This window comes from Lepisosteus oculatus, chromosome 3, assembly GCF_040954835.1.
Source record: "Lepisosteus oculatus isolate fLepOcu1 chromosome 3, fLepOcu1.hap2, whole genome shotgun sequence".
Classification (NCBI taxonomy): domain Eukaryota; kingdom Metazoa; phylum Chordata; class Actinopteri; order Semionotiformes; family Lepisosteidae; genus Lepisosteus; species Lepisosteus oculatus.
The window spans coordinates 59,910,043-59,928,908 of NC_090698.1; the positions used below are offsets into that span (position 1 = coordinate 59,910,043).

The following is an 18,866-nucleotide window of genomic DNA, read 5'->3' on the forward strand; positions in this document are numbered from 1 at the left end:
TACTTTATAATAGATTATTATCTTCCCGCGAACAAAATTCAGAAAAAACTACATCCAAAGTCAAATTTACTAGTACTAGACTTGAATATTATCTTGGTTGTGTGTCAGTATAAAGCTGAGTTTAAAAGATTTTACATTAATATGTGAATTATGATACTAACATCTCTACTATATGAAGGATTAAGTAACACATTTTGAAAACTAAATCATACATCATCGAACTAAAAGTACTTCCCTATGGTTTGCTTATTGTGAAAAGGGATGATTGGAATTTTTTTTAATTTAGAGTAGTATTGTCAGAAGCCTTTTGGTACAATTCACATTTTTTCTCTTAGTTTTTTCTTAATGAAGAAATATACTGTACACATAATCTCCATTTCCAGGTGTAACCTTTTCAATTTTCTTTCTAAACATCATTGTCATTACTGTAGCTAAAGTGCAAATATTTGAACTTCCTTTTCTTTCTCAGAATAAAGGCCATTTAAAATCTTTTAAGTATTTTTAAGGTAATAATGTATTTATTGTATTTGGGCTTTCCAAATCCTGGAGAGGGTGTTAGCAGGCAGTGGGCACAAGGCAGGATACACCCTGGATGTGAAGCCTATCAATCGCAGGGAACAGACACTCAAACATGCACACACTCAGACCAGGGACAATTTTCCCAGAAGACAATTAACCTACCAGTATGTCTTTAGACTGTGGGAGGAAACCAGAGCACCTGGAGGAAACCAATGTGAACACAGGGAGATCATTCAAACTCTTCACCGATAGGACCCCAGAGGGTTACAGCACTGCTAATCACTGCACCACCATGCCGCCCATGGTGTTTTTCAGATTTATTTTCTGATTATTTTAGAATTATGTCCTGCAAATTAGCACCTCGTTTTCTCGAGGCTTTGGGAAGACTTTTTTTTATAGAAAAGCTTGAATTCTATATCAGAAGGAATCAAATCAAATTTCAGTGTTAATCTCAGTGTTAATGTGTACAGTATACGGACACAGGTTTGGGTAGAGAGCTGTGTCAGTTTCTTTAAAAGAAACAAATAGTTGCTATTTCCTCACTGATATGAAGACAGAAAAACAATGTCTCATTCAGGTGTGAGGAAATTTGTCAACACCTATATTAATTGCTTTTGGCATTGTACTAATACATAGCAAAACGTGTGCTGAATGTGGAAAGCACACTTTGGAAAAGCTGACTTTGTTGATTGTATGAAATATATACTGTAGATGTGAAAGCTAAATATTAGGGTTGCCAGTCAATGGAACGTGTAATGTTCTCCATTGCTTTTAGTATGATTTATTAGAATATCGACCACATGTTTTTATCTCTTTAAAAAAAGCTTCAGAAATAACTCCTTCATAAAATATTGAAACCAATGCACTTTATTTTTTTTATTTCGATGACCTCCTTACATAGGAAATGTTTAGGTGACTGTATGAAACTATTATCCAATATTTACTGTTAACTAGCTATTATTTGTGCTTTATGTGATGGTTCCTTAAGCTCACTGCTGAATCAGGCAAGAGACACCCACCAATGATGATGCTCGCTGCCTGTGGCTTGAACTACTGTAGTATAAATCTTATATTACTGATATTCCCCAAATGATGCTGATGTGAGATATGTAGGTCACTTATGCTTGACTTGCATGAATAGAAAGGAAACAGTTACTCGAACAACCACAAGAATATAGAATTGCTTTGTGGTCACAGGATGCTAATGAGGAGAATCTTTGTCAAAGAGATTCATTACCTGGTTTAATTCTGTGTTTAGCACATGGTGATACACCTGCTCAGGGATTCTTTTTACTGTATTTATTTCAACACTAGTGAATAAGTTATGAGCCGTTGTGAAAGTAAAATGCTTAACAATATTCAGCAGTCTATGTACAGTATATAAAAAAGTAACTGTGATTATGTTTGAAAATGCCAGTTATGAAACAAAATAAATTAATATAATCCATTTTTTTTAATGGATGTATTTACCAGGGAATGACAATGCTAAAAATCAAAGCCATGCTACCATCTTATCTCAGAAAAAAAATACTACAATTATGTTTGTTATGTTTTCAGAAACAAAAGGCTTCAAGAAATCTATTTCTTTATGAATGTATTATGATATTCTAAGCAATTAGAGATACTTAGCACTCTATTTAGAAAGTATGGTGTGGAATTAAAAAAAAGTACAGTATACAGATTTTCTATTGATTAAACATTTTGGGATTATTTTCATTAATTGATCATTCCTGACTGACCCTGATACTTTTCAGTGACTTTGCTGCATACTGTGAGTATTAAATCACCTAATTCAAAGGTAATTTACCTGTTTTATGTCGCACCTTGTAAAGAACAAGACAGGTTTCCTCCCACAGTGCAAACAAACAGTATACTAATAGGTTAACGGGCTTCTGGGAAAGCTGGTCTTGGTGTGCGTGTGTGTGGCCATCCCAGATGTATCCCGCCTTGCACTTGTTGCTTGCTGGGATAGGCCCCTGCTCCCCCCTGACCCTGCGTTGGATAAAGCGCTTAGAAAATGGATGGATAGTTTTAGTACAATGCAACACCTGAGCTTTTCAAAGTGCTGGCCATCCAAAAAGAACCGTACTGTATTACACAACAACACAAAACTACAATAGTGCATTGCCTGTATCACATACAGTAGTTATTACATGAAGCATTGATTTGATGTACCAAAGAACTGTTTTGTCTTTACGAATGTGCTGTTTTTGAGCAACAAAAACGAATTCTCAAACGTTTAAGCATTTCAGTTAGAACAGTATTTGGCCTAGAACAGTGAAGTAGGTGTAACAGTAAATTACTGATATTTTGGTCAAAGGTCCATCAGCTGTGCCCTACCCAGGATTAGGCCCATGATATCCCAGTGCTGAGTGCAGAGTCCTGATGCACTGCAGTGGGATTGTAAATGATAGAACAGAATAGAGAGCATCAATAAATCATCACATCAAGTGATTATTTACAGGAGTATTATTGTATGATTACTTTTTGATGAATGTCTGCTATTTGTACTATTAGTATGTCCACTTGCTTACAGAATGATTCAAATCGAGAAGGTAATTAGAGCTTCATCATCTGCAACATTTAATTCAGCTAGGTAGGGTTACAGTTCTTCCAGTGGCCAGCAGAGGGAGCTATTAAAGGCATTTGCAAGTACAGGGTATAATTAGGAGGTTGCAATACAGCGTCTAGACATGATGAGGAAAATGAACGTTCTCTAGGAACTGAAGATCATGTTTGTGACAAGTGGTGAACCAGAAATGCTGTTTACATTCCACAGGAAGAGTTGTGGTCATGAGCAGAGTTTATCCTTCATGACAAGCACAATCTATTTTGTATTTGTTAAGCCTTGAGATGACCTGTACATAAAATTGGCCCTGATTGGTAGAGGCAGGCCTGGAAGGCCAAAGGCATCTCTTTTGCCCAGAAATGAGTGAAAGAGCCCCAGTATGCAGTTTTCAGTGCTGCTGTTTTTTTCTGCAGGGCTCAATGCTTTCCTCAGTGCAGAGTGAAAACACCCCCTCAGCAAGACTTGAAGCCCACTGACGCAATCTTAGAGTTTAAGACTCTGCTTTATCTTTGCCAGAGACGTAAGGTTGAAAACTCTGTGCCTCTAGTTGCTTGAGGTCAGGATATTGCAGCATGTGTGCATCCAGCTGTCATGTTCAGATCTGCGTAATATTATAATGATCTGCACTGATTTTATATATTCCAAAATAGTTAATTCAGTGTGAATTACTTGTTTTAATTATAACATCTATTAATGATGCTGCTAATGGACTAATAAAATGACCAATATACTGTTGGAAAGGTTATGAGCCTTTAATTCAGGGAAGTTTACTTTAGTTTTAAAAGATGAGATCCCCTAAAGAGGGTTAATGATATTGTTATGGATACTGTAGGTACATTTTTTGTATATTTGGGATATGATTTTAATTAATGGTCTTCATTATTTTGATTGAAAATATATATTTATACATTTTGTTCTTTAGGAAATATTAATAGTGCCTTTTTGGTCAATAGCTAAAGCATTTGCCTTTTTCTAATTTGTTTATTATGTTTTTGAGTAATGGAATATGACTTATCCATGAAACTAAAGTAGCAAAAAAATAGTCACCATGACAGGTTGAAGGTTGTTAAGCATGTATTACAATAAGCCATGATCTGTGCTGGGTAAATAAACAATAGAGTGAAAAAAGAAGCTCTATCTAAGAGCACAAGGACACTTTGTTCCTAAGAGCACACAATGAATTCTAAAGATCTTTCTTCCAAAGGGAAATAAAATATTATGGAGTGACATATTTGATGGATGGGAGGGTTCTGGAAACCACATTATCAATTGCCTTTTTCCTTGTTTGGCCTCAGTCCAGTGACTTTTATTTGAACAAGCCCCATGCTAACACCCGTTCTGATTGCAGGAAGTCACTGGCTGTTGTTAAAGGATACAGTTTCACAGACGATGTTATCGTTAGCCTCTCTGATTGGCATTTTGATATGTCAGGCAGTATTTTTAGTTGCTTGGAGCTGTATGAAATTTTATTTACTGCACAATCCGTATTCCTGGCACTTTGTCATAGAGATGATGCATAGTAACGTTCTTACAGCTAACAGACAAATGGTTGATGATGAATTCAATAGTCCACTCTTTTTTAAACCTTACATTTAAGCAGGACCATACATCCACACATTGGCAAAAACGCACATATGTATAATATTTTCTGGTAGTACCAAAGATCTGCACTAGTTTCATAAAATATAAAGATATAAGCTAATGTTATCACTTCTTCCTACTCTGAGTTTTTTAAATTAAAAAGTGTAATTATCCTTATTTTGAAGTTTGAAAATCAGAAGGCAGTACTGGAAATGAAAAGCTGAATAGAAGGCTTTCAAGCATTATGTCCAGGCCATGGGGCAGTTAAGTCTCTTCAATACAACAAAGGCAGAGAGATAACAAATAACAAAGCAGTCACAAATGCCATCTTACACTGCAAGATTTAAAGATGTCTCTCTAGCAGAGAAGTGTACATGCTGCTTAGTGAACCATTACCTTTCATATGATAGAATCCATGTTTCTAGAAATTCAGCTGTCTTTTACACTATATTTAACCCAAGAAAAAGCAAGACATGGGTTCCAGGGGTCAGATGACGGCATATGTAAAAGGAAAATGCTCTAGCAAAGGCGAAGATTGCGTGAGTCATTGATATTCAGGGTTCTGAATGAAAGATTATTTGTTATTTTGCTTACAGCTAATTTTATTTACAATAATGTTAGATCCGTTGTATGCTCTTTTCTTTTTGTAATGACAGAAACAAAGCCATGCAATACACCAAGAAAGCACAATTTAAAAATGTAAAGTCTTAAATTATACTCAATACATTTTCAGGGATTATTAGTATAGTCTGTATTGAACATGTTACTGTACATCCATCCTCATCCATGAACTGGCTACCAGTGAAACTGTTTATTGTATATCTTTCAAATATTCCTATTAGGGTAGAAGGCTAAAAACAACCAACCAAAAAAATGCATGATTTGCTGCCTTTACATGCCAACAAGTGCCATAAAGTTATTTTATGCTGGTTTATTGACCTTTCCAGGAAATAATCAGACCAACACAGAATATCTTCCTACTTTTCCATTGTGAGACTCCTTGTCCATGGATGTTAGTAATCCTCACCCCTTCTCTTGTCAAGTCCTTAATTAAAACATTACAGATTTTCTTTGATATTTAAAATGACTTAATTTGTTGTCATGTGCTGTGGGATTGTCATATACAATACAAGTATGATTGAAGGTTATCCTTGCAGAACAAATCTGCAATCCCAGTAAACAGCTTATGTAATGATAAAAACAAAGTTTTGTTATCATAATATTCACCAACATTTCCAGATGTGTTAATTATGCACTAGTTCCTTTTCTAAACAAGGCTTAATTTCAACCAATTGAGGGACAAGCACTAAATTTTACAAGATGTAAACAAGGGTCTAAGCTACAATATATGTGAAAACGATTTACCATTTTCATTTTTTTTACAGAATATGTAAAATAGTTTGACTATCCAACTTTAAAAGAATATCCAAATTATCTTCCCCTGTTTATCAGTGTTGAGGATATGGATGTCTTATGGTAGGGTGGGTGGGGTGCAAAATGAATCTCTTTCTCTTGAATGGTTAGTCATTCAGGTCCAGAAATCACAGTCTAACAATTTCCCCCAGGGGACAAACACTTTTCATCAAAATCAAAGGGGAGGTGGCCACCAGGCGATTGATTTAATATGGAATGACTCAACACCTCTCTCCTTTTCAAGACATGTTTCATCTTTTCTAAAAGTATTTATCTTAAAGGTTCTCATCCACACTGTAGACACTTCTCACATTCAAACAATATTTTTCATGGAGCTTTTCAGAAATCATCACCCTACTTCTCCTTTAATCACAGATTTAGTGGAAAGATTTTGTTGTATAAATGAATGATGAATTTCTCCCCAAAATATTGAAGTAATTATTCATAAACTTGTTCAATAATCTTGTCTATCTTACAAAGCATGCTGCACTTATGAATTAACTATAAGAAAAAGGGGGCATCTTATAATGGAGTCCTTAACGAATAATATTGAAGTAAATGTCTGCTTATCACACAGTAAATCAGCTGCAAACATCATAAAATGTCAATTGTAATGTTATAAACCTGCAAATGCAAGAGCGATAGCACAGCAATTTGGATATATACAGTAAAACATCTTGGATTAATTTTTACCTGGGGGCTACTGTGTTTCCCAATAGCATTTTTCTGTGCCTGCACCAGTTACAATATTTTGAGTTAACTACAGCAAATCAGCAAATGTATTGTAGTCATTGTAGTCCCCAATGAAGAGCTGAGAAGTGTTAATAATGTTATAGCTTATTTTGATACTTTTCTTATTATGCTCTTGCTCGTATGACTAACATTACACATAAGGCAACATAAACACACTTTGAAAACTCAATTAATTGTATAATTGAGAAAACTTTGGATACCAACTTAGATTTAAGTTTGACTGTGTATTTGGCAATTGGAATTGAATTTGCCACAGGAAATGTGTGCGTACAGTAGTTTTCCTTGTGTTTGTTGAGTTAGTGCTGATCAAAGATTTATATATTCATTACTGATTAGAAAATATACTTTATATTGATATCACTCAACACATTTTCTCCCCCAATTATGGAGCTAAACAGCAAGTATTTAAATTTATGCTTTTAACTATATCCCAAAATTCTTTGGGAACTCTTTTGGAAGTCTTTTTTCACTCATAGTTCATGTTTTTGCTACCTGTGTGTAACACTACACTTAATGTCATCTGCCAGGTGTTTGCTGAGCCTTGGAAGTGGTTTAAGTTTAACCTCTTAAGCTTTAGATCAATTGGATTGTGAGTAATTAAGCAGGTGATTTGTTAAATTACATAATTTAGAGATCACCCGGGACCAAAATCTGAGTACACTTCAGCTCTTAAGGACAGGGATTCTGTTAGTTGAACAATAAATTGGTGAGACAGCTTGTTCCAGACTCCTCATAGTCCGCTCCTTCCAGGACTATGAAAAATATTACATTTTTCTGTCTGTCAGTGTAGTATATTTCTCTTAACCTGGAAGACATGCTGAATTTGAATTTGACCTATACAACTAGCTGATTTGGACTCTCTCTCTACGACCTGTTTAGGGGAGCCCAGATCTAAATCTTTTTGAATTTCTCTTCAGTTTCTGCAGTGTTTGCTAGCCTTCCTGTTAAGGTATTTCTGTGAAACTGACTAAATCCTAACAGTACCAGAATCTAGATGATCTGATATACTTAATAATATGAATGTAAAAATATATATGCCACAAATTAGAGCCTATCATCTTTACTTTTTCATCCATTTGATAATGAAATGTCTAGCTCAGCTCAGCTTAAAATTGGTTTGTATGAAAATAGACCAATTTAATTAAATGTTTGTAAGGATTTTTTACATGTCTGTGTGTACTAGTAATACTGGAAACACTCTTAATTACCAGTATATTCCATTTGGATGAATCCATCTTCAGAACTTTACATTTATCAATATTATTGCTTATTTAGTAAATGCTCTAATATTTAAACATTTTAATTACAGACCCCAGACATATTACAGACCTCAAACAGGAGAGAAAATAGTTTCTAAAGGGGTTGATCTTATGTTTGGTGTATTAATCGTATGGTCTTTCATGTTATATTTCTCACAATGTAATACAAATCTGAATTAAAGACATGATGTAGGCCTTCTTTTCCTATGTTTACAAAACAAAACACTGATAACTAATTTAAAAAAACCTCCCCACAATGTGTATGTATATATAGTGTTTTAATAATTTAGGTATACATTTAAATAAATATTAGACTAGAGTCAATAGATTTGAAATATAAAAAAATGTTTGGCCTTTTAACGGTAGTAGATTACATATTGAGGTTTAATGGATCTGAATTACTATCTTTCCCTTGCCAAGAGAGGTTGGTAGGAATTTAGGCAATGATATAAACATATGTATAATTGTTTAAATTGGTGTGAATAACATATTTACATACGAGGGGCGGGTCCCCTTTTCCGAGTTGAAATCCCAACTAAAGAACGAAAAGTCGTTGTTTTTTTTTTTCAATTACTTCCTTTGCTCATCATAGTCCGACCACGAAGTGACTGTAACCCCCGGGTGGGAGGTAAAAATCACTCAGTTGTGAACCAGGCGCTGAAAGAGGGAGGGGTGTAAAACCAACAAATTATTGCCGATTGAATGGGTCGCGGCGGCGGATGATTGGTGGTGGGTGGGTACAAATCCGGATTTCATCCCAGTTGTTTTTCTCCCGAAAGGAACAAAACCCTGGTTGTATTGCAAATCCGCAACGCCAAACTGCTAAAGATGGGCTGCGAAAGAAAAAAAAGTCAAAGAAAATGCTTCATTGTCTAAATGTGTATTTATGACCCAGACCCCACCAGATGGCTTAGAATTGACCCATTTATAACTTTTTTTAGCTTCAGTGATAGTGAAATGAATATCGAAAGTCCCATTAAAGAGCCATTGTTTTCAATCTAATTCACTTAACCCCTCCGATTATTAAACCCTTGACTGCCTTGCTACGACATGCGCAGTGAAAATAATATCTGTGTAGTTGGGTCTTCAGTCGTCGCAATAATAAAAATTTAATCTGACTGACAATTATTGAACCTTACGTGCAATGCTATTAAAATGGTTTCAATTATACTTCCACTGCCAACCAACTGACAACAGGCTTGCAAAATCACAACAGTATACATATTTTAAAATCCCCAAGGCCCGAACAAATCACCTTCATGCAAGACAGGACTTGGATTAAACCACCAGTTTGAAGTCGCCAGGGCCTCTAACAATTCCGCCCTTTCCTGTTTTTATCTAATAATTGTTAAAATTGAAGCATGCCAAGCGAAGGCTAGCTATAATGCAATTTTCTACTAGGGGACCGTCTATATATTACTCTGGTAGCGCTGCGGCAGCAGAATGGAGAGGGGGGGGGTGTTGTCTCTTTAAGGGGACATTCAACCCTAATTAACCAGAATTCCGATCGGTGTTAGTAGTCGGCAAAGGACAGACGAAACAAAATGGGAGAGATTCCACTTGTCGTTTTCACTACCAGCAAGCGAAATGACCCCACGTTACTTTGATTGACAGCTGAACAAATGTTACCCTTGCTCCCCAGTTCGCTTTGCGAAACGTCACTGAAAAGGGGGCGGTTTACACGGGGCGGAGCGTGATGTCAAGCTTCTATTGGATAGTCTTTCTCCACACATCATTTCCCCACGTGGGGTCCAGCCTGAAGGACCACCTCGGGCTCATGATTGGTTGTGAAGGTAGTGACTGACGTTCTAGGTGGGCAAGGCCAATACTACCCTTCTACGATGATTGGCTGTCTTCCATAGTTGCTCCGCCTCGAAGCCCGTTGCCTCGCCTTGGGACTATTCGCGAAGCCATAAGGAAAATGTAGTTAAAAGAAAGATGGACTTGCTTTGAAAATCTCAGGATGGAACTTGCCCAGAGACTACGTTACCCAGAAGCCAATTGGTCCCATTGCTGTTTGTTGTGAATATATATCAGAATTCTAATGACTCGCTGCTTCTAAATTTGGTCAAAGAAGTCACTACAGAAGGCTTGTTGTTAGAGCTGTAACGGGAGTACTTTGCAGACGTTTCTTCTCAAGTCTCTGGGATCTATATGCTTTTCATAAATGTGTAAAATGGCAATCAATGATCAATAATAATAAAAAATATTCAGTTTCTTTTTAAAACAAGAAGTATACCTTCGAGAAAACAGACTGCAAATTAAAACCAAAATTATTCGAAGTGGTGGAAAAAAAAATCTTATTTGCTAAAGCTGAAATAAAATCTTTTGGAAGATAAATGGAATGCTCTTTTGTCACGCGAAGGTGAATTTCCACACATTAAAAACTGGATTCCAGTCGGAATTTTGATTTTTTTTAAATCGCCGAGCAACCAGCGTAAACTCGCCGCGAGAAGAAAGCGCTTGGGAGTTCTGAATTATTGACAGAAACCTGTCGAATTTACATGGGAAGCGAGTGTACTTCCTGCTATATATTTTAAAAATCCGCGAAAACACATGGGAATGTTGGAACACTCTTTGCGAAGGGATACAGTTGGATACAAAGTGGCATCGCATGAGGCGTAGAGGAAACGGCACTTTGCACGGAGAGAGCGGAGTGAGAGTGAGCGCCATCAGATTTATGTACACGGCATAAGTTGTAGCCTTTCCATCTTCGAATATTGTGGAAGGATTAAATACCATTTTGATGATTCGAGATCTGAGCAAGATGTACCCTCAGGCACGGCACCCAGTAAGTATATAAAATCCGAGCGCAAAAAAACCCCATCTCTCCTGCTGTTGGTATCCACACGTAATCAGTTTGTATCAGTTTCCGCACAGGACAATCGCTGCGTTGTTGAGTCTCAGCGCTGACTACGGAAAAGCGATTAGAAATGTATTTGAATGTGATTTTCCACAGCAGCTTTGATTTGTGCAACAGCAATCGCATGGATGATCAACTCCAAACAACTAAACGACGAGAAAGTCCAGCAACAGCATATTTTGCCCAGAAGGACTCTCAGACACGAGTGTTTATTGGCGTCTTTAGTTGTTGGTAACCTTTCTGGTTTGTGGTGTACACAGGGAAACCAGCCGTAAGGTCTGTATATGTGAAGCACTGTGTTTTGCACGGTGTTCAGCGACGTTTTGCATAAATAGCATTTATTATGGCGGACTGTACAATGTCGTATTCGGTTTTACGTGGTTTTAAAATTTTTAGTTGTATTTATCTGTTCATTTACTCTCTTGTTGCGCTTTTAATTCCAGGCTCCCCACCAACCTGCGCAGCCCTTTAAATTCACCATATCGGAATCCTGTGACAGGATCAAAGAAGAGTTTCAGTTTTTACAGGCTCAGTACCACAGGTAAACTTCGTTTATTTTATGGTCCGTTTCTTTCTTTCTTTCTTTAAAGGTAAGGATTAATCCTCCTTTCATTTCACTCCGATAGTGCTCTGCATTTCTCAACGTTCTGTTGTTAATTATGTCCAGTCTGTTGTTTTCTAAATTATTTCACTTGATTAATTTTTAATAGAACTAACCCTTTTGAAACCAGTTTGACCCGGGATCATTCTGTAATGCAGGCTGACACTGTGTGGTCTGTTGCTTGTTACTGCATCGCCCATTACATCCCAACCGAATAAACCAGTGTTTCTCATCAGTCATGTAACACACTTAAAAAAAATAAAATAAAACAGTCTGCCTTCCCCCTTCTCTGCTATATTGTATTCCTTATTTACCTGTCATTGAAAGTTACAAGTTTATTACACAATACTAATTTGAATCGTTCAATATTTCGCTCCGTCCTCAAAAGCTTCGAGTCCTCGGAGAACTCTTTTCAGACGCAAGAGTATGTCGAATCATATGGTCACCGTCAAATAACTTGTCATAAGTGTCTCGATTTACCTTCTATTTTTTACATTTCTCTTTACTTAAAGCGCTATTAAATGTTTGTTCTTCTTCATATTAATGTTTTGAAGGAGGGGGGTTGTTTGTTGGTGGGTGGGACGAACGCGAGAGGTACAGTAAATCCTCTTATCGAGTAGCTAAGCACCGACTATCCTCGCGCAATACAATACGGTTCCCATTACTTGTGAAGTAAAGGCTTATGACGTTTATCTTCATAAGATGTCATATATACTTAGTTTATCTTTTTAATGTTTTGTTTAATTTTCCATATAGTCTGAAACTGGAGTGCGAAAAGCTTGCCAGTGAGAAAACTGAAATGCAGCGACATTACGTCATGGTGAGTAAACAGCATCACAAATTATTCACGTGGTTAATTTGTGTGAGCACGCTGGAGTTCTTGTTTGAGGTTATGAAGCAAGTATTAGTGTTTTGACAGATGTATGTTGTGAAAAGGGAAGATCTCATTGGACACGATTGTCCTGTCTCTCTTAGCTGTTCCCTAATGTGTTGGATTTTGTATTTCCGCCGGTTGAGATTGTCATATACAGTATCAAGACAATGTACTAATTATCAAAAGTGAATTTATTATATTGAATCAAAAATTCCAGTTACTTTTTTTTGCTTAAACATTAATTTCTTTTACAGTACTATGAGATGTCATATGGACTGAACATAGAAATGCACAAACAGGTATGTTTTTGTTAAGATTTATATATTTTAACGTAGCAGAATATGGCTAAATAGCTTGACTGCCCGCTGTCGTTTCTTGAAGAAGTGTTCAAAATGGCTTACGTTATGAGGTGTTCTAGCAGATAGGAATTGCACTTGAAAACACTGATTTGGAGACTTGATATCCTCCTTGTACAGCGAGCTAATTTTGTTGTGATCAACTCCAGAATTAATAGCATTCATTCCATCAGTACACTAGTACATTTTCCCTGTCTGATTGTCATCTCACTGTCATTCTGTATGTAGGTGCCAATTGTGAATTCTTACAGCATTTCAGGGATTTGAAAATTCTGCATTTTTCGTGGTGTTTCACAAGCTGCTTGCTGGTGTACTTGTGACAACTGTTGGCATTACTTACATCAGCTGTATCGGGAAATTGTACTTAACACAAAAAAGGACATAGAGGCAGGTAATGAAGATCAGATTAATTACAGTTGAATGGTCATTAGTTCAAGCACAGGATCATCTCATGGTAATGAGCAGTGGTGAAGCAGCTATAGGACTCTTTTCCCCGATGTGAAAATGAAGAGGTTTCCACATGACCATCTAACATTCTCTGGGGCATAACTTTAAAAACAACTGCTGACCTTTGTCATCCACAGAACAAATATTTGTGAACATGTTTTTAATTTCTTAACTTTTTAACTCTTTCTGTGCAGTGAACCAGGAATTGTGCATGTGTTTGAAGATGACTTTTTTATTTGCTTTTGTGTTGACATTTGTTATAGATTTTGATATGTTTTTAAGCTCCACAGTATTATCAGTGTTTGAACATTCATCAGTTTGTTCTTTGTTTTTCTGTTTAAGAATATACAGAGTTTCAGGACTTAATGAGTATTGTTTTACACAATACTCTACTTTTCCATATATTAATTGGAAATGTTACAAACCTTAAAACTTGTTGGTGTCAGTTACGTACATCTATGTGGCTCTAATGAGCATACCACTCTCAGTATTTTTCGAAGTATAACCTAATGAGGTTTTTCAGTAACTTGTATGTAAATGTGCAAACGTTACAACATTCAAAAGTAAAAGCAGGGGATAATCCTAAAAGAGGCATGTCACCACTTATAAACTAAAAGGCATTATTTAACCAAGACACTTTTTAGGAGTGCATTAAAATAAATACTTTGGGCAAATGATGTGTATTAGTTATTCACTGATTATGAAGACCATCGGGTCATTTTGAGTAACATGTTATTGCAGTTAATATGCCTTGTTAAGGTGACCACAGCCTGTCAGGCTTGGCATATGTTTGCTTTGAATTTTGATATTACATGTTTCTTAGAGTTCTTTTGACAATTTGTAGTTGAAGTTGGCCAGCGTTCAGATTGCTTAAGTGTAAGTCATTTCCAAAAATCCCTTTGGTGGTTTATCACATTCTGAAATTCCAGTCAGTTTTGGCAGTGCCCCTCTTTCGCACACATGCACAGACTTTAAAACTCAGATCCTTTTAAGCACAGAGGCATATCTGTCTTTATTTGTTTTCTTAGGCAGGCAACCTCAGTTCCTATACTGTTTGGCTGCCCTTGTAATGGGAAACAGGCATTAATGCAGGGAGATTGCCCTGCGGCACTATTGGGTCTAGTTGTGTAGATCAAGTTAGGCTTATTCACTTATTAGATTTGTGTCTCTGAGGAAGGGGGTGGTGCAGGGAGGTTGCTTTTGATGTTTAGAGGTTTGGTAGTAACTGGTGTCCCTGAAATTTAAAACTTGAATGAACGTTTCTCTGGTAAAAGCTCTTGTTTCCCCTTTCTGCCCAGAGCTGGAGTATTTTTCCACCATTTGTTTTTGCTTGAAACAAATCGGTTCTGCTGTAGAGTCAAGGCTGTGACTTTGCAAGCTAACCAATTAATATTGTATTTATCAGCTGGTGGTTAAATTATATTTAAGTATTTGTATATATTCATCAATATATTGTGTCTGAGTGTTCTGGAAAAAACAAAATGGAAAACAGATTTTTCGGGGCTAACGGAAATGATTCACAAATGACAAGGGGAACACAGGCATTACCAGTCAAAGTGAATCTTTATAGAGTGGCACAAAATTAAATGAAATCTTTTACTCTGGCACAGAATGCAAAAGGGCAGCCTTTCTTGAATATCTGTGTATGGTTTTTGTTATGTAGGATTGTCACAATCAAGACTATTTCTTTAAATATTGCATGCCTCTCATACTTTTGTAGCAGCAGGCAACATAACCTTAAATTTAATTGTTTTGCTCTGCCTCAGTGAAATGCTCCATTCAGACTAATGTAAATTTCAGTACTAGACTCGGGCAACAGCAGAGTTGCTGAAATATTAATTGAATAGAAATGAAAGGGCCCGGCTGGCTGATGGGATATCATAGTCATAGCTCTACCAGTCGATCGTAAATGATGATAAATGGCATTAGGAACCCTTTTAGCAAACTGTAATAACTACGAGGAGGAAAGCAGTATGGATTTGCATTATATCTGATACCCTCTAGTACCAAGTGGATTGCCAATACTGCTTGTTTAGCATTTTCTAAGGGCAATAGGAGTATTGATTTTTGACTTACAAGGAACGGCTCTATTTTCACTATTGAAACGTATTGCAGGTTGTTAAGAAGAAATTGACTTGAAGAGGCCTGACTGCTGCCCATCATGGAGCAAATAAAGCAAAACTGCCGAAGCATGGTGGAGCAGTGAGATGGAGGCCCTCAGCAATTTGTTGCTATTAATTTACCACGCTCGACAGCAAATCAATCGGCATCTACTTCATCTATTTGAGAAAATGCTGTCCAGGGCAGATAAAAGGCCCTACGTGGTACTGGGAATAGACTGGATTTGCCAAAAGAAGGGCAGAGTTAATGTGTAAATAAGTGAAATCAAGGCTGCCTTGTATTGAGGAAGCTTAGAATAATTAAGTACTGAGAGGTAATAAAATAAGTGCTTCAGAGCTCGAGCAAGTCGAAATGGAAGTGATTGATTATAGTGCGTGCTTGCGTGTATTTATGCATTTTGTATTCCAAGGGTGAAAGACTTTTACCCAATTGATTAATGGCCAATGAAAAGATGTTCATCATGTAATGTGTTTTAATAATGGCAGATGGGGATTGCTCCCGTATCGAAAGATTTCTTGTAAATGCACATTGAAGTTTGCAACATTTATGTGTACGAAGGTCAGACGAGAGAAGAATGAGGTGCGTCCTCACAATAATTGTTCAGGGGACATGAAGGGGGCTGAAGAAGAACAATTTGAAGTAATAACCTCAAATAACTGAGTCACTAAGTTGTATTTTACCAGTTTATATACTGTATATGCTTGACTCTGCCCACAAAGTGTATTTGTGGCTCTTGTAAGAAGGCAGGTAAGTGGTTTTCACTGTCTAAAGTGCTGATTGGCCTTTTTTTTTAATTGTAGGATTGCTAGCAGACATCTACTGGAGTTCAGATCTTGGTGTAGTAGCTTCAGAACATATAGTGCCTCACCCTTTTTTATCAGTGGACATTACAGGGTAGGCAAGACCCAAAGGAACATCAGCTGATTGAAAATAAACTTTAATTGTAAACTCTTCCCAGTTTTTTACTTTTTAGTCCTGTTATAAATCTTATATCTTTAGTTACCTTGATCTTTGCATTGCAGAGTTATATTTAAATGTTTGATTTGTTTTAGCTTCATAAAATACTTAGTATGCTACTTTGTCCTTCTCTCCTAATAGGTTTGCTACTGTAGTGTATATTTGTCATTCAGAGTGCACTGAGTACTTTACAGGGTTACAGAGGTGCTTAAACCTAATCTGGATTTATGAAATCCAATCACCTCTTCTTATGATACACACAGTCACATTTATTTATGTAAACATAAATACACAAGTATGCACATTCCAACTGTTATTGCAAATAGCTTAAACCAACCAGAAAAATATAATCGCTTTTACAACAGCAAACTTACAACGCAGCATGCAGAAATGTAGACAGCTGCCACATTCCAATGGTTTTGCTCTGGGATTAGATTTGTTTAAGGGATTATGGCATAGTCTTCATGATAGCTAATCATTTATTATTCAGCTTTTAGAAGCACTCTCTCCACCCACAGGACCCATTGAACACGCAGGGCAGTACCCACAGTAAAATGTGAGTAAAATGGTCAAAGGACGAAGCTAGCGTTTAGAGCCCATTCTGTATAGCTTTGGTAAACCACATACTTGATCACAATGTTTAGTGGCTTTAAGCATCAGCTCCAAAAATACAGCTTGTGCAGAGCTGTGGTTTAGATGTCTGTCACACAGACACCCAGAAGAAATGCGAAAAGTATAGTCTTCTATGTTTTTTTTAGCTTGTGAAAAAAAGATTTGATGTTTGAAATGGGAAGGAACAGGATGCAGCACAAGATGACTAATCCAAAGGCGTATTTCTAGGGGAATTTTGTGGCCATTTTAGCGTTTCAGTCACCAGGGAAGAAAATCCGTCAGGTAACAGTTATATACTTGCAGGAAATTTCCTGTTGTGTTTTACACTTTACTTGTGTTCATGTCCTAGGCATGTTTACTCAATGTACTTTGAGCTTCTGCACACAATTCAACTAGGGAGAAGTGTCCCAATAGATAAATGGTCAAGAGCAGTTTTTCAAGTCATGCTTGTAAAACTGCCATTCTCACTTCATTTAATTTCCCAAGTGCAGAGCAATCTAAAAAAATGTTTAATGCAGTACATTACCATTTTGTGACAGTTTTTTCCCTCTGTGTGACAAAAATGTTTTACTTGCTGCGAACATTGTGCATGTTTAATAAGAGATGAGGCTTAGTGCTTTTGTGAAATGGACTTGAGGTGATTTTATAGTATTTTTATTATTAAATATGTTTTTTTTTCTAGATCCACAAACTCTCATTGGTTATTATAGGTAACAGAGTATTTGACGCATTTTGAATAGTTTTTTAAATAGTTTAATTTCTTTTAAAATATGCAGTTATAGTTTGAAATGAAGCCCCTCCACTTAAACACTGGCCAAATGTGGAATGGTTGCTTAAAATGAGGGAATTTGTTAAACCCGCTGATAAACGAGATCCTCAAAGTATTTCGAAATTTAAATCCTTCATGAAGTGATGTTATGCTTTTATAAAATTAAAAAAAATAATAATCTGCTTTAAATCCCTAATTAGGTTTGAATTTTTTTCAGATACTGTACTTTTCCTGAAGTTATTGCAGTGAGATGGGCAATTTCATACATTGCCATTTTTGTGTGTTTTCTGACTATTTTTCAGATGTATTTTATGTCCTCCTGGTATAGAACAGCTTAGTGTTCTTTTGTTCATGAGATTTATTTTTTTTAAAAAGCACAAGATGAGAAGATCTGACTACATAGTCAGAGCCATTGAGACAGAGCCAGGCTTGATGCTGTCAGTGTTCTTTGAACCGGTGCTGAAATTTTATATATCGGTTATTCAAGATAATTATTTAAATAACCAGGGGACCAAGAGTTGTGTTTTGTCCTGTTCAAATGGCTTTTGAACAAATGTTTTACACTCCAGGGTGCCTTGACAACTTGCAACCAGTAACTAATTAACATCTTCTGACTTGGTGAATTACTGTTTTACTGCAATTTCACAGCGCAGGCTTTGTGGTCCCTCTGTCTTGCTGCTCTACCTCTGCAGGTTGAAGGCCTTAAGAATATGGATACTGGGCTGCAGTTAAATTCTAGAGCTGGAACGATATTACACATTTATTCAACATGTATTTGTAAAGAACAGTCTAGCATTTCACCTCTTATCCCCTAAACATTGTACATTATAAGGATTTTGGATGTGCTATTTACATTTTAAAATGCCGTTTGTGAAAGGTGACAAACTTTTAAATAAAATATTATTTAAACAGTGAAACGCCATCTCTACAAAGATCCAGAAATTCAGAAAGTTGCTGAATTAGAGCAGTTACTGAATCACTTTGAAAATAATCTTAGTTACTGTGATTATTGTAGTTAGTGTAGATGTACTGTATAGTGGTCCTGTAATTAACATGTATTAATTTTGCACCCCTTATATGGATTTATTTTCCAAAAATGCCCAAATTCTTCCTTAAGATTCCCTTGTTATTATTCTTTAATATATTAAAGATTCCTCTGTTAATATTTGATT

General features: G+C 36.4%; 1 protein-coding gene across 4 annotated transcripts in view; it reads left to right on the forward strand.

Annotated features, from left to right (window-relative positions):
- Positions 1–9,924: 9,924 nt before the first annotated feature.
- LOC102686925 (transducin-like enhancer protein 4) overlaps positions 9,925–18,866 on the forward strand; it is an 84,021-nt gene continuing 75,079 nt past the window's right edge. For 3 of the 4 annotated variants that reach the window (XM_006626887.3, XM_006626885.3, XM_015368104.2), the window contains exons 1-4: positions 9,926–10,885; positions 11,401–11,498; positions 12,315–12,378; positions 12,687–12,731. In XM_006626887.3, coding sequence (XP_006626950.2) covers positions 10,841–10,885; positions 11,401–11,498; positions 12,315–12,378; positions 12,687–12,731 — 252 coding nt within the window. In that variant the 5' untranslated portion in view covers positions 9,926–10,840. Of the gene's footprint in view, positions 10,886–11,400; positions 11,499–12,314; positions 12,379–12,686; positions 12,732–18,866 lie in introns of all 4 variants that reach the window. The other variant, XM_015368097.2, reaches the window with a different exon arrangement.